The sequence below is a fragment of the Erpetoichthys calabaricus genome, chromosome 18 (genome assembly GCF_900747795.2).
Source record: "Erpetoichthys calabaricus chromosome 18, fErpCal1.3, whole genome shotgun sequence".
Taxonomy (NCBI): domain Eukaryota; kingdom Metazoa; phylum Chordata; class Cladistia; order Polypteriformes; family Polypteridae; genus Erpetoichthys; species Erpetoichthys calabaricus.
Window position 1 is genome coordinate 73,649,967 of NC_041411.2, and position 16,567 is coordinate 73,666,533.

Below are 16,567 nucleotides of genomic sequence, written 5' to 3' on the forward strand. Positions count from 1 at the left end.
CTCGTATACGAAATATACGGAAACTATTGGAATCCTCCAAAAATTCCATTTCGAGATTTTGATGTATTAGACCTCCCTGAGTCCGAAAATACCATTTTTGGATTTATGTTGTTGTGTCTGTGCGTGCGCGCGCGCGCGCGTGTGTGTGTGTGTAAACACGATAACCTGAGTACGCCTGATCACTTAAGTCAAACAAATTTTGCATACAAGTATTAGGTACAAAAAGTACATTTCTATAAACTTTTGAGCTATTTCCGTTAACCGAAAGTGGTACTTTACCTTTTATTCATGCAGCTGCAGAGTCTGATTTATTCAACTTTAATTTTATAGTAATTGTTCAATATATCATTCATTTGATTGGATTTGTTGTTTATGGTTCTTTAATGTACATGATATCCTGTAAAAATATAGTCATTGTTTTGGGGTTTACACCTCAAATATCCATCCCCATCTCTGAGTATACGAAAAAGTCCAGGGGAGACCACTCCCGATATTTTAAACTGTAATTCTTTATTGATATGGTATATTGTACAACCAATGAAACAAAGATTCTTTCAGTATAATAGTCATTTTAATCACAGTAATAAAGAACCATGCGTAACTTACATAAAACGTAAGAACAGGGAAAAGTGAGCATAAATAGCAAAGAATTAAAAGTCATAAAATACTATGAATTATATGGGTGTAAGGGATAATATTGTAAATATTAATTACAATGTATTCTTTAATCAAATTACGAATCTTTCACGTACTTTATGGCAGAGAAATAATTATTCAGTTAATTTAGAAAAAATGAGAAAGGAGTAATTTTAAGATGGTTACGCTTATAAACAAAATATTTACCCGAAAAAATTAGGATGCCAGATGACGTTGTGCCTCAAGATGTGCAAAGGGTACAGTACATAACCCTCAACTCAGAAATACGGAGATGGGTCACAGAGGCCTGAAAAAAAGGTTGCAGTATCTTCTAGCTAACAGGTGGCAGCACAGGTTCACCAGGTTAGGAAGTAGGAACCACACTGCCAAAGGGTAGCCTCTCCTGACCCTCAAAGTAATTCTAGGAAGTAGCCTGATGTGACAGTTATAGGAAGTTTAAAGCTGTTTTTTGTTGGAGAATGGCTTTTAAGTACAAAGGAAACACATTAAATCATAAACCTACTGTCTCTCTGGTCTTTGCTATTTAGGTGTTGGATATCATATGTGCTCCCAAGTCACAGTTACCACCAAAACACTCTTTATTCAGCTTGCATCTCTGCCTCCCTTTCTCTTTGCTTTTACTTCCCTCCACTGAACTGTTACCACAATTCAACTGTAAACTCATCAGGCACCCTACCTCCGAGGATCACTTCTAGCCAGACCCTAAAATGTTCTATTGGGCCAATACAGCCCTGTGTTTGCGTTAAGGAAAGACAGACTAAAAATCTTGACTAATAACTCCTGGTCTCGCTTTCATAATTTTAGAGTTAAGGACTTCAGAAAGCATCTTTCTCAAAAGTTTAAAATTTCCCAAAGTTCATAATGTGACAACCTGTAAATTTCAAATTATACTAAATGTTACTTTTTTTTTTTTTGCACCTTCGTTCCCTGAACATTTTAAAGCCTATTCCTGCTGCCAGACATAATTAAGAAACTGTTCAAAATGTTCAATAGTCTGCCCCCTTTACATTAAATAACTGACTCAAATAAAAAATTAGATGGGAGAAAAAATGCCACTATATAAACTTTTAATAATAAAGAACTTTCTTTATTACTAGTATTTAAATTAATGAGACAGATGGAAAAACATTGTTGTGTTATTCATACATGAATACAAGTGTTAAAATATAGTCCAAAAAAAAAAAAAAAAAAAAAAAAAAGCACAAACTACACTTGGCACTTGGGACTGAAACCCTTGCTGTGCTTTGGATCATCACTGCTCATTACTTTGCTGTGCAAATTTTAACCTGTGGAGGTTCTGTATTTGAGTGAAACCTACTTCAAAGAATACTCATGGTAGACATGGTTGTCTTTTCTTCTAAGGTTTCTCAAACAGACACAGGACTTCCACCACAGGATTGTTTGTCCAGGTCTGCAAGCAGATTCCCTGTAGGTGTTATAGCAATCACCAACAAATCCTGGTGGCATTTTTGTATATAAGGGACATTCCAATCAAAAAAAAATTCTAAAAACAACATCCATTAGAGGAAAAAAAAGAATTAACTGACTGCCACAAAGGGGGCCATATTAGAGTCACCCCTTCAGATGTAATTGTTCATCGTTGACAGTTTTTTCTCACAAACTTTGTTGCAATGAAAAAATGTTTGTGAGAAGTTAGGACTTTTTAAACGTGTGTGACTGTGGCTAAAAGATGACAAAAGTAGCCACTTTGAGATTGAAAAGATACGGTGATTAACCCTGCAAGCAAGTAGAGTGCAAAGACGTAGAAGCATATATGTGAAACAAATGCAGGAAAGTGTGACTTCAGATTGCATTTCAGACACAGAATCACGGGTTGGTTTTTTCAGGCCTCTGGGTGTTCTTAAGACTTAAGTCAAGGTCTCTCCTTTTGTTACCTTGAGAAAAAAAAAAAAAAAAAAAGATATTTACAAATGTTAGCCTTAAAAATAATTAAATCCATGAACAATAATTTAAACTGCAAATCAATGCAAGAGGCTAGCTTTGTCAAACTGATGTTCTGTATACACACCCGTGCCTCAATGTACTCGATCCTCCTCTCCAGTGCAGTTAGCTTTTCATTTAGGGTTGCCAACCTGGACCGGCAAGACATATCTACAAATAAAATTTTATTATTATTGAAAAACATACAAATATAAAAATATATGTATAATTTAATGATTGGAAGATCTTTGCAAATTAAAAAAAAAAGGCAAATTAGGCAAAAAATCTTAAATCATTTTCAGATGTGTGGATAATATTTCACTGAGCTACAAAGATGAAGAGCTTAGGTATTTTATATGGAAGCCATGCAGGGTTTATGTGATTCCAGTCCTAAATGTACAAGAGAGTGATCCCACCCAATTAAAGCCATTAATTTTTGGTGAGCTGCTTCAGAATGACAATCGTGGCTGTAAACTGGAGTAAATGAATGACAAAAATGGATGGATGCATTTTTAGGGAGCTCCTAATTTAAACATTTTACAGCTTGTGTAGGTACTACTAGAATGTCAGCCACCTTTGACAATTCTTCATGCCAGCAGTGTGTCAGTCAGTAGCTGCTTTAATAAAAAGACCTATATTCAATTAATAAAATAGGATTTCGAATTTTAGATCTTTTTTACAGTGTGAGTGGTGAACATTGATCCTGTAGCGTACCCAGACACACATTTCTACACTAAACTTTGCAGAAAGTGCTGGAACAAAAAAATAACACTACAGGTATAACACAAGGTCTTCCAATATGTGATTATCTGGTGGCTTTTCACATGGGCATTAAGAAAGCACGGCCCATCTCAGGAAAAAAAAAATATATATATATGCCCAATCACTGCCTTTAACAACAGCCGTCCTCCTCCTTGGCTAAACAAACGACTCCACATATGGGGTAGAACCCGTGTGTTTTGGGATGTGTTGTTTAATAAATGTACATCACAATATTAAACTTGAACAACACCTGTAAACAATCGTACAGTTTACTAAATATATTTTTTTCTCTTCTTTGCATTTCAGAAGCTATATTTTGTTTAAATTAGGGAAACAACTTAGCAGAAATTCAAAAAGCTGTATCTTATTTTGGACAGTAACTTAAGATAACTAAAATCCAGTGAAGGATTGGACTTCACTGATGGTAAGAACATTACAATCTATATATCTTCTGTAGCGGTTAATCCAGAACAGCGAGTTTATGCTGGCAACATCGAGCACAAACTTGGATTTAAAAAAAAAAGGTACATAACAAAAAGACGTAAATGCATGAACCGAACGGCGTTTTCAGTTTAGAATTTCCTGCACCCAAGAACTGGATATCGGCTTGCAAAGACCCTTTTACTCGGCAGATGACCGGAGAACCTCTCATTGAGTTTTCAGTCCACTACAGTTTAGTTAAACGAGGAAGGACTTCATCTACTGAAAACAATTATTGTCCGCTAGCAGGAGAGCACCAACGTAAAGACAAATCAACCCATCAGTCTTTATATAGCGCCATTGATAAAGTGCAACACACTGTTCAAAATCTCAGACGAGTATCGAATTGATATTGCGGTAAAATTAGAACTATTGCCTATAATGCTGCATTAAAGACATTAAGAGGAATGCGGAAACGACCTAGTACTGAGATCTACGGAGACACCCAAAGAGGCGAGCCGATGTGCGGAAGGAAGAGTAAACCGAAGCAGCTGACGATGCGCCTCCGTTCGGTTCCACGGCCTGCCACAAGTTCCCGGGCTCGAAGCGCAACCAGGCCCACCTCGTCTAGTAATACTTTTGCAAACCAAATCTCGAACACTGGACTTGTAACTTGGCTCTGTCTTTACTAAGGCAGCTTAGCCACTGGCCTGCTGCTTTTCATAAACCCTTCCTTTTGCCCATTCATCCGGACCTGCTTGTTCTCTTTTTTAAGACCACTTATTTCGATTTTCCACGCCATAATCAACCTACCGAACGAATTGAGGAAATCAGCAATCTTCTTGATGCTGCTAGTTATGACTTCGATATATTCCCGATTCGCCCAATCCTGGTGAATCTCTCGCTGGACCGGGTCTTCCTGGCCAGCCATATTCCTGCAAATTATAAAATGGACGCAGCGCCACCAGTTGCTAGTGACCCGCAATTACAACAAACATGTCTTTTCCCTTGGTGTTACAGGGCTGTGGAATGGGGCGGGGGCGAACATGCGGCAGGGTTGTCCCTCCAGGCTTGCTCATCAATGTTTACAATTGGCTGAGTGTAAACCACGTGCACTGGGGCGCCGGAAGTGCGTGCGCCTTGTTGGGGTTGTTTCAGTGTTGTTAACGGAGTGTACACTTTTCGGAAGTCACTGATGTCTGTAGTGAATTAGTATTTCTTGTTAAAAAACTATACTTACCTGTGATTATAAAATGCTATGAAGACTACAAGTAGTTTTATGCATATTAAAAATATTGTAGAATTTTAAGTTAATGCAGAGATAATGTTCTTGCCCTATTACTACAATGTGCCCGAATCTGTCTGGATACTTTTATTAGTGACATGACTAAATTAATCGATTTCAAGTACTGCTATTAAATAGCCGTCCTTTTAAATATGTTTTCAATTTTTAAGTATAAAATGACTGTTCATCTTTGGACTTCGATTCTTGGCAGGATTTTCCTCCTGTTAGTTACATACATGTATATTTTTATGTTTGTTTTCTGTGTGACTATATTTGTTTAACTGGCACCTTGTCTTGAAATGATATTTTTACGCACAGTAAAAGTCGTCAATGTGAAAAAATAAATTTTTCAAACAACAATAAAATTGATCCATTAACTAGAATATCTACTTCTTGAGCATGGGAAAGGTGCTAAATAATAATAATAATGTATTACTATTATTTTACTTTCAACATGGCAACTCTGTACCTGCAGAAGAGAACCATGATCACAGATTTGGAGGTGCTAACTGGTAGTTCTCATCTCTGCTGCAGGGCATTCCAGTATGTACCATTACACTGGAGATTACAGCCTGATGAAGCCGAGATGATGATATCATTTGCATATAGCAGAAATACAAACATCGGATTCTCTGCAAAACTTCGGTGCTCTTTGATCAAAAGAGGAGAAAAAGATGAGTCCAACGACCATATTGAACAGTTTTGAGTTAATAACAAGTACAGTATGTGAACAGAAATATTATCCCACAAACATAGAGACCAAATGGCATGTAACAGTCCCAGAACGCTATATTATTTCTGAATCTTGCATAAAACAATATGTAGTGCATAACAGGGCTTGAAGGGGGCCAGTAAACACCGGTACAGAGTCCCAGCGCTTCTCAGTGTTTAACAGCAATGTTTTTAAAAATTCTATCTCAGGCGTATCCAACCCTTCATTTAACTATCAGTGTATCGTGGCACTCGAGATAGATAGATAGATAGATAGATAGATAGATAGATAGATAGATAGATAGATAGATAGATAGATAGATATTCATTATTGTCATTGTCACTTTTACAAAGGAACAACGAAATTGAAGGTGCAGTCGACTCAGTGTGAGGCATAAGAGTTAAAAAGACAAGAAGAGAGAAAATAATAACAAACTGAATGGTAATATTTGTGCAGCAGTAAAGATTTGGTCCACTGTCCAATGGCCAGAACAAAAAATACATTAATCTGAAGTTAAACTATTGGAATCTCTGTTCCAATACTCCAACATATTCTTTATCAGGAAGGCAGAGGAGTGTGAGCCCTCGATAATTACAACACACCTTCAAGTCCATCTCCTTAAAAACGGACTATGCCTGTCCAGGGGCACTCCCGCTGCCTTACATACAAATTTGAAGAAATGCTTTAGCCAGTAAATTCCTGCAATATCCAGTCCTTTCAACATTTTCAATTTCAGCAGCCTTGATGGACTTGCCACGATGGAGCTTTTTAATCAACACAGTAACTTTGGCCAAAGAGGTGAACTCAGACTTGTCCAGTGCTTCTGGCACTGCCTCCTCTTGTGTTTAGGAGATCTAAATAGTTCTTCTTCCACCTCTCACTGATATCCTCAGTTAAACTTGAGATTTTCTTGCTCAGAACAACCTGGATGACATTCTGTCTGTACTTCCTGGGTGTTTAAATGGTTTGTTAGAGCCTCTTCAAGACTACCCAAAAGACATTCTCCATGGCTTCACTAGAGTCCACCTACAAATGGACCTTTCTTTCAGCCACTGCTTCTTTCAGCTGCATCCACCACTGAGGTCTTATACATGGTCCATTTGGACCCTATGTTCTGATCTCTCTCGAAATGTGGAAGAAGCTCCTTAAGAGATGGGAGCTGAACTCATTCTAAAAAGTGGTATGCACCAGTCATTCCAACCAAAACCCCACTACCCATTTGGATCTTACAAATCTGTCTAATGTGTTTACCATCAAGTGATGATCCGTCGACAGCTCTAGTCTCTCTCTATATCCAAGTGTCCAGACCATCCAAACTCCATCCATGACCTTTGGCCCAAGATACTCTGGTACCAGGCACACTTATGAGTTTCCTAATATTCAAACATGGTGTTTGTTATGGACAATTAAAAAATAAAACACAAAAATTTAGAAACAAATACCACTTTGATTCAGATCAGGAAGACTACTCATTTCAATCACAGCCTTCCATTCCACATATCTATGTCTATACCCACCTGAGCGCTGAAGTTTTCCAGCTGGACGATAGATTTGGCAGAAAGTACCCATTTGGACACAGAACCCAATGTCTCTAAAATGACTCTGATTAGTTGTTTGGTGTATACATTATAAGAACAGTCTAGGTTTTCTTCTTTGCAACTCAAAATCACATTGAGGTGACACTTTTTATTTACTAGAAAAAACTATAACTGTACTACACCCAACTGGGTCTCCCATAGACCTACACAAGGATTTCCCATGGGACATCTCCAAAGTAGGAGAGAGACTGACTTTGATTGAGGAATTTGGTTCCAGATGACACTGCTATCGTGGGCTGCATCAGGAGTGGGCAGGAGGAGGAGTATAGGGACCTAATCAAGGACTTTGTTAAATGGTGCGACTCAAACCACCTACACCTGAACACCAGCAAAACCAAGAAGCTGGTGGTGGATTTTAGGAGGCCCAGACCCCTCATGGACCCCGTGATCATCAGAGGTGACTGTGTGCAGAGGGTGCAGACCTATAAATACCTGGGAGTGCAGCTGGATGATAAATTAGACTGGACTGGGTAAACGTTAACATTATATAAAGTTATTGTCTATTTTTACCTGCATTATTATGAATCTTTAATTTAATATTGTTCTTTATCAGTATGCTGCTGCTGGAGTATGTGAATTTCCCCTTGGGATTAATAAAGTATCTATCTATCTATCTATCTATCTATCTATCTATCTATCTATCTATCTATCAGAGTCAATGCTGCGTGTAGAGGTGGGGCCAATTATATCTAGCCGACAATTTATAACCTCTCACAAGGATTCTGACACCTTCCCTTACACATGACATTATGGTCCACATCCCAGAAGTCTGTTTCCGTTGCCCAGCTCTAGAATACCGTAGTCTGTTCTACTCTTGCTTGTCTCCTGACTGAATTTGCACTTGAGTTTCACCATTCGTCTTGTGGGTGGCCAGGCCCAAAAGGGAGCTCCACACTGAGAACAACCACTTCTAGGCCTGGCCCAAGGATTGGGTCATGATAAATCCTTCCTCTAGTGAAAATGAATGTGTTTTAATTAGAACATTTATGGAGGTCTGCTCTGGATAGTTTTTTTTTGTTTTGCTTTTCCTTCTAAAAAATACTATGAGGGTAACCCTATTAAGAAGAGACAGGTGGTGCAGTGGTAGGGCTGCGGCTTTGCAGTAAGGAGATTGTGGGTTCGCTTCCCTGTGTGGAGAGCGCTTTGAGTAGTGAGAAAAGTACTACAGTATATAAATGTAAATAATTATTATCTCCAAACAGCATAGCTCTATGGATTATTATGGCACACAAGCCCTCCTACCATGCCATGTCAATACAAAAATCTACATTATTTAAGTTTACAGAATTTTGTGATATTATGGAAAATAAAATTAGTATATTCATGTATTAGCATAAATAAATATAGAAAAATGTATAAGCATTAACTTTAGTGCAAATATTAATGCAAGTTAGGCTTCCTAAACGAATGGTTAAATAAAGGCACATGCCACGTTTCTTTTTTAATTAAAGCTTAGTTCTAGCCACCAATATAAACTAGCTCGGAGACCAAGGAAGGGAAGCGATAAGATAAGACAGCCCAAAGGTGGAAAAAGGGTGAACATCTGCAAGCTCAAGGCCGACTAAGAAATAAGCGAAGCAGAAAAGTAGAGACCAATAACAAAAGATAAAAATAATAGTGGTTATTATGAAAGAATGTGACAGGCCAGCTACAGAAAAAAGGAGTCAGGATAAGCAGTGAATGAGCTGCTTTGAGCGAGGTCAGAATGATAAGAAATGATAATAAAAACAGTAATTTTTTTAACTGATCGGGGCTCAGCTCGATTTGGCCTAATTGGGTTGAGTCCGCATTATTGTTTTATTGCAATAAAGCTGTATACTCTGTTTGCCTACCCTCTGACCCCTACAGCCTTCATTTCAGGTGAAGACCTTTTGGTGCAACTTTTGCTCCGACGATTTTGCTTCTTCAATATTAGAAACAGGATATGATTCAATGATCTGTTCCTATGGGCACCTGCTCTTTGTTACCATACATTTACATTAAACAAGGACAATAATTCGATGCATGAATAAGATTGCACCTATGCATGAATGATTACATCTTGCCTGAACAAGGGGCCTGAGTTGCCTCGAAAGCTTGCATATTGTAATCTTTTTAGTTAGCCAATAAAAGGTGTCATTTTGCTTGGCTGTTCTCTAGATGCATGAATAAAAAAAGATACATAAGCTCCCTCTGGTGGCCGTCAGGTGTCCTTGCACTCATTGACACAAAGTCTGTGTCTCTCATTTCATTCGATATTTTTTGATGTTTTCTCTTAATCGTTTAATTCATTTACCTTGCATTTCAAGAAGCATGAGTCCTGGACAGCCATCTGCTTTGCCTCTCAAAGAAGGCTCCGGGTAACAGGACCCCACATGTTTCGAGTAGAAACCCCTTGCTGTCACCTGCTGTCTAGTGGACAAATCCCAGCCATCCCTATTCACTTCTTTATATTTAAAACTCGCTTCGCTCGCCCACCCCCGGGTTTGGTTTACCGGATATACAATTTAAAGAGATTGTTATTTTCATGGGAATTGTTACATATGCATTAGTCTCACTTTTACTTTAAAACTTTAGTAAAAACAATATTTGGAATTAACTTTTCTTCAAGATCGTATTGAATTTTGATTCTGTGTTTGGACTTACATCGTGATAAAGCAACGTATAACTGCCTGTGAGTGAATTTTGTTTCGTTCTCTCTAATAATTAAAGTGACTTTTTCAAATGTTTGTCCATGCTCGTTCTTCTTCGCTTTGTCGTTGACGTATCATCTAGAACGTATAAAATTATTGTCCTGATAAAATTTATAAGAGCTGAGAACGCTGGAAGTGTGTCCGACAAAAGCATTCACATGACTGAGGTTAGATGACGGTGGTCTTGTTCGAAAATAGTTGTAAGTAGGCCGTGACTTGAAAGAATCTCATATTAAAAGTTTCCGTCTCACGGGACTAAATACTGCACCAATGTTTTTGGAATCTTTTATTCTCGCTGGCAACATGAATTAGATGATCTACAAGTCTCTGACATAAAGTTTAAATCCGAACAATATATTCGATCTCATTTCACTGTTCCGTTATTTCACCGAGTAATAATTTCCACTTGTTTGCGTTAATGCGATCTTTACTATACTTTTTTTGAGACTGGCATTTTCGTACTTCTATAATCTCTAACCTGCTGTGCATGTGTTACCGCGCCAACAATTTTGAATTCTTTACGACGTTCTGCTTTGTCATCTCCTCTTTGTTCTTTATTTCTGTGATTAAATCTCTTTCTCGTAGGTCGTTTAATGCCACTTGTGTTGTGAAGGTAGGGGGCTGAACGCATGCTAAGGAGATGCGGTCGGATCAGCTGCTGTCTTTCTGCTGCTGAGCTGTGTGTTCGGTGTGTCGATCATTTAAAGGCCAGCTGTCCTTTTGTCTCACGGGACATCAAAGTGCCTTTCGAGAAGATCACGTCATGTCTCCCTCCCAAGATTTTTTTTTATAATAGACAGACATATTCTGAACCAAAAATATCAACCAAAAAAAAACTTATATAAAGATATACAGTATATAAAATATGTTGAGGACAGAGTTCATGAAGACATGCAAAAAATGAACAACAAATACAGATAATAACACTAATTATATAATAATTTGCAAGCTAAAAGATATTATGGGTCCTGCGGTGGGTTGGCACCCTGCCCAGGATTGTTTCCTGCCTTGTGCCCTGTGTTGGCTGGGATTGGCTCCAGCAGACCCCCGTGACCCTGTGTTCGGATTCAGCAGGTTGGAAAATGGATGGATGGATGGAAGATATTATGGAGTGAGGGATAACTTATCTAAAAAGCTGATGGAAAAATAGTGAGCACAAGCAGAGATGGGGACAAATTACTAGAGTGGGTGTGAGAAAAGAAAACGGAAGTAGAAAAGAGAGGTTGTAAATGTGGCACTTTTGAAAAGTTTGTTGTAAAAGGCAGGAATGAAATAAAAAGGATATGGATGATGGCATGATGACCGTGACAACAAGAATGCTAGCGAGACACCTGAAGGCAGCCGTTTGTGCTTTGTGCCGCCACCACTCACACAAGGATCCCCATCCCACCCTGGGCACTCCTTGATGATATACAGTGGTGTGAAAAACTATTTGCCCCCTTCCTGATTTCTTATTCTTTTGCATGTTTGTCACACAAAATGTTTCTGATCATCAAACACATTTAACCATTAGTCAAATATAACACAAGTAAACACAAAATGCAGTTTGTAAATGGTGGTTTTTATTATTTAGGGAGAAAAAAAATCCAAACCTAAATGGCCCTGTGTGAAAAAGTAATTGCCCCCTTGTTAAAAAATAACCTAACTGTGGTGTATCACACCTGAGTTCAATTTCCGTAGCCACCCCCAGGCCTGATTAGTGCCACACCTGTTTCAATCAAGAAATCACTTAAATAGGAGCTGCCTGACACAGAGAAGTAGACCAAAAGCACCTCAAAAGCTAGACATCATGCCAAGATCCAAAGAAATTCAGGAACAAATGAGAACAGAAGTAATTGAGATCTATCAGTCTGGTAAAGGTTATAAAGCCATTTCTAAAGCTTTGGGACTCCAGCGAACCATAGTGAGAGCCATTATCCACAAATAGCAAAAACATGGAACAGTGGTGAACCTTCCCAGGAGTGGCCGGCCGACCAAAATTACCCCAAGAGCGCAGAGACGACTCATCCGAGAGGTCACAAAAGACCCCAGGACAAAGTCTAAAGAACTGCAGGCCTCACTTGCCTCAATTAAGGTCAGTGTTCACGACTCCACCATAAGAAAGAGACTGCGCAAAAAACGGCCTGCATGGCAGATTTCCAAGACGCAAACAACTGTTAAGCAAAAAGAACATTAGGGCTCGTCTCAATTTTGCTAAGAAACATCTCAATGATTGCCAAGACTTTTGGGAAAATACCTTGTGGACTGATGAGACAAAAGTTGAACTTTTTGGAAGGCAAATGTCCCGTTACATCTGGCGTAAAAGGAACACAGCATTTCAGAAAAAGAACATCATACCAACAGTAAAATATGGTGGTGGTAGTGTGATGGTCTGGGGTTGTTTTGCTTCTTCAGGACCTGGAAGGCTTGCTGTGATAGATGGAACCATGAATTCTACTGTCTACCAAAAAATCCTGAAGGAGAATGTCCGGCCATCTGTTCGTCAACTCAAGCTGAAGCGATCTTGGGTGCTGCAACAGGACAATGACCCAAAACATACCAGCAAATCCACCTCTGAATGGCTGAAGAAAAACAAAATGAAGACTTTGGAGTGGCCTAGTCAAAGTCCTGACCTGAATCCAATTGAGATGCCATGGCATGACCTTAAAAAGGCGGTTCATGCTAGAAAACCCTCAAATAAAGCTGAATTACAACAATTTTGCAAAGATGAGTGGGCCAAAATTCCTCCAGAGCGCTGTAAAAGACTCATTGCAAGTTATCGCAAACGCTTGATTGCAGTTATTGCTGCTAAGGGTGGCCCAACCAGTTATTAGGTTCAGGGGGCAATTACTTTTTCACACAGGGCCATGTAGGTTTGGATTTTTTTTTCTCCCTAAATAATAAAAACCACCATTTACAAACTGCATTTTGTGTTTACTTGTGTTATATTTGACTAATGGTTAAATGTGTTTGATGATCAGAAACATTTTGTGTGACAAACATGCAAAAGAATAAGAAATCAGGAAGGGGGCAAATAGTTTTTCACACCACTGTAAAGTTGCTTGCATTCTCTCAATGGACAAATAAATCATTATTTCTTTCTTAATTTTTTTGTGGAGAACACCAGTTAAAATACGCAGAAGCTGCACTATGCCAAAAGTAGAAGAAAACATCCTTTGTGCTTTCTTTTACATCATTCATATTTAATTAACTTGTACAGATTAAAGGAAAAAAACTCATTGTAAATGTTGGGCGATTTCCTGTTGTTTAAAGAGACAAAAAAGAGAACAGAGATCAGAAAATGTGAAAAACCATGTATTTTAATCATTCTTTCAACAAATGATGTTTTAACACTCAAGATTCATTTGAATTCATGTTATCATTTGTCCATATCTGACAACAATATGGATGATACACAAGTCAGTGCGGCAGTCGTAAGAGACTGAATATTAATTACATTACAGTACCAAGCATCTCGGCAAGAGGCAGTATTTTAATGTCACTTTTTCAAGAAATCTTTTTTTAAAGATCCTATCTTCAACAATATAATCATCTCCCCAGTGCATCACCTGTTACAAAACATCCCTGTAAGTGCATGTCGGTTGTGCTTTAGCTATGTTTTTCCAATCATTTAAGTATTATTGCTTTGCATTTAAAAATATAATATACACACACACACACACAAAGTTTATTGCGTTGAATACTCTGACTTGTGTCACTTCATTTTGGCAACAATAAAACATTTGGCAATCTGTCCTGTTTCACAATCAAACTGAACACACAAAGTCAAAGCTGGATGAACAATCAATATGCAATGAGTCTAAGGCTCGACTGGATTTTCCACTTGACCTTCTCTTGCCACAGCTGGGCTAACAATTCTACAATGCATAACCTTTGGCTGTAAATGAGGGCAAATATGGAGTGTTCCTCAGTAAAAGTGCTGGAAATGCAATACTTTTAGAGTTACGTTTGAGCTCCAATTTCCAGCTGGTCAACTTCCCTTCTCCGATGCGCACTCCCACTGTTACATTCCCAAGTTCAGTCTTTAAACAACAGACGTGATGCTTATGTTTGAGGTGAAAAATGTGTCTGCTGTTATATTTCTTTCTCTTGGTGTTGGCTTTGAGTAGAAAACCACCTTATCTACCTGCTTTTGTCATTAAATCCAAAATCTGTATCAATAAAAACATCTTTTCACTCTTCAGTCAGTGCAAGCAAATCTTAACCACCCATATTTTAAAATTTTAAGGCACTTCATTCTGAACAAACATTCTTCTGCCATTTGGAAATTGTCTTTCCATAGTATTTGAATGGGACCAGTATCACCAGTAAACACCATTAATGTAATTATTGCCTTAGGTAATTGAAGTGGCCAGATCACATAGAATTAAAAGGAGCTCTGAGTCCACTTAAAAATAAAATAAAATACAAAATACACTATCTTCTTTCTAATTGTATCTGTCCATCTTTAGAGTGTAATCTTTGCTGGCATTCAACACACTGACATTTATCTGCTGGATCCCTTTTACTTGCTTAAATGTTAATAATATATATATAAAAATACTTTTTAAAAGCCACGCTTATATTAAGTTAAAAAGTGTACTAAAATGTAAAAAATAAAAGTGTGGACGCTTTTGTTAAGATTTTAAGATGAAAAGCGCCCATGCTTTTATTTTATGAGAGACTTATTTTATCATTCCTTAAAAAGAGTTAGCACTTATTAAGAGTTATCACTCTTTAATTTAATATATTCTTTATAAGTATGCTGCTGCTGGAGTATGTGAATTTCCCCTTGGGATTAATAAAGTATCTATCTATCTATCTATCTATCTATCTATCTATCTATCTATCTATCTATCTATCTATCTATCTATCTATCTATCTATCTATCTATCTATTTTTTAGTACACTTTTTAACTTTATATACATATATATATATATATATATATATATATATATATATATATATATATATATATATATATATATATATATATATATATATATATATACATATTATTTTCAACTTTTTAGTCTTGGGTTTGTTTTAGTATAATTTTGTAATCAACATTTTAACACTTCCTTTAATATTTCTATCCGTTACTAGCGCCATCTATTGGTGAAATCTTGAACTATTCATCATATGAAAATTTCATTTCTTAATTAACATGGATTAATTGATCGATTAGTATTATTGATTCGTGTTTTGTCATCAGATATGAGTAAGTGTGCAAAATTTCAAGTCATTTGGACAATAGGAAGCGGGTTAAATATCGATTACAAGATTTGTACCAGATAACAAACAGGTGAAGTTAAAAGAAGCATGGTAATAATAAAAATAAAAAGCAGCTTCTGTTGTGCTTTAGATTACAAAATGTTTACAGGAATATTCTCATGCCCCTTGTAACCCTGACCCAAATTAGGCAGGTTTGTTAGTTGATGGACTGTTAAGATATTCTCATGCAAGTGAGAATGCTGGAGTGAACCACCTACTCCAGAGTGTTTAAAATGTTCAATAAAGATGCTCATGTTCTCATCTTTCAAAGTACAAGAAATGAAAGTGAAGTCCAAAAAAATAAAATTCAAAGCATAGGGGGTGGGTATTATCAGAGGGCAGAGCTCCTTTGGCCGATTCAAAAAGAACTACAATTACTGACCTGATATGGCAATAATTACGCTACCATTCTTCTGCCAGGGCGGGCAAGTCCCATGGCGTTAGTATTTTAGTATGCAGTGTGAGAATTGTTTCAGACATCTGTCTTAATACACCATTATGTCATTTTTTTTACAACACTTAGGCACAAACCTTGCAATACATCTAGTATATTTGCATAGCTCTACAGGTAAGCAGATGCTGTATAAAAAAGCAACACTACTACTGAGAAAAAGGTTTCTCTTCACAAGCATCATGGAGAGAATAAACAGACACTATATCTTTGTTACACTGTCATTACCTGAAGTACAGTACCTTGGCACAAGGTATACATTTATGTTTAACAGTTTAATTAGAATAATAAAGCCTTTTTAGCATCTTTTAGATATAAGCACTATCATTCAAACAGCACCACACACACAACCGGCTTGAGTATGTGTATATATTTATATATATATATGTACATATATATATATCCATATACATATATATTACGGGGTGCCAAACAGGCAAATACAATGATTTTCTGAATATCCAACCTGCTATATCCTAACTACAGGGTCACAGGGGTCTGCTGGAGCCAATCCCAGCCAACACAGGCCGCAAGCCCACCGCAGGCCACACACTACAGACAATTTAGAATCACCAATGCACCAAACCTGCATGTCTTTGGACTGTGGGAGGAAACCCACACAGACACGGGGAGAACATGCAAACTCCACACAGGGAGGACCTGGGAAGCGAACCCGGGTCTCCTTACTACAAGGCAGCAGCGCTACCCACTGCACCACCGTGCCGCCCCAATGTTCATCTAATTTCTCTTATTTGTATGATATTTGTATGTAAAAGAAATTCAAAAATGTGTATTTTTTTGCCATAGCTTTAATT

General features: G+C 37.6%; 1 protein-coding gene across 1 annotated transcript; it reads right to left on the reverse strand.

The window, feature by feature from the left end:
- Positions 1 to 1,720: 1,720 nt before the first annotated feature.
- Positions 1,721 to 4,806, reverse strand: brk1 (BRICK1 subunit of SCAR/WAVE actin nucleating complex). Its single transcript, XM_028825307.2, has 3 exons — positions 4,594 to 4,806; positions 2,687 to 2,769; positions 1,721 to 2,552 (listed from the first exon to the last, which is right to left on the reverse strand). The coding sequence occupies exons 1-3, from the start codon at positions 4,709 to 4,711 to the stop codon at positions 2,526 to 2,528; spliced, it is 228 nt and encodes a 75-aa protein (XP_028681140.1). The 5' UTR covers positions 4,712 to 4,806; the 3' UTR covers positions 1,721 to 2,525.
- Between the last annotated feature and the right edge of the window lie 11,761 nt (positions 4,807 to 16,567).

Bases quoted from the DNA above. Each gene is read 5' to 3' on its own strand.
- brk1 (XM_028825307.2), bottom strand. From the start codon at position 4,711: ATGGCTGGCCAGGAAGACCCGGTCCAGCGAGAGATTCACCAGGATTGG. The intron at 2,770-4,593 runs GTAGGTTGATTA...TTTTATTTGTAG, and splicing joins TGATTTCCTCAATTCGTTCG to ATATGTCTTGCCGGTCCAGG. The intron at 2,553-2,686 runs GTGTGTATACAG...TTTTTTCTCAAG, and splicing joins TCGAGTACATTGAGGCACGG to GTAACAAAAGGAGAGACCTT.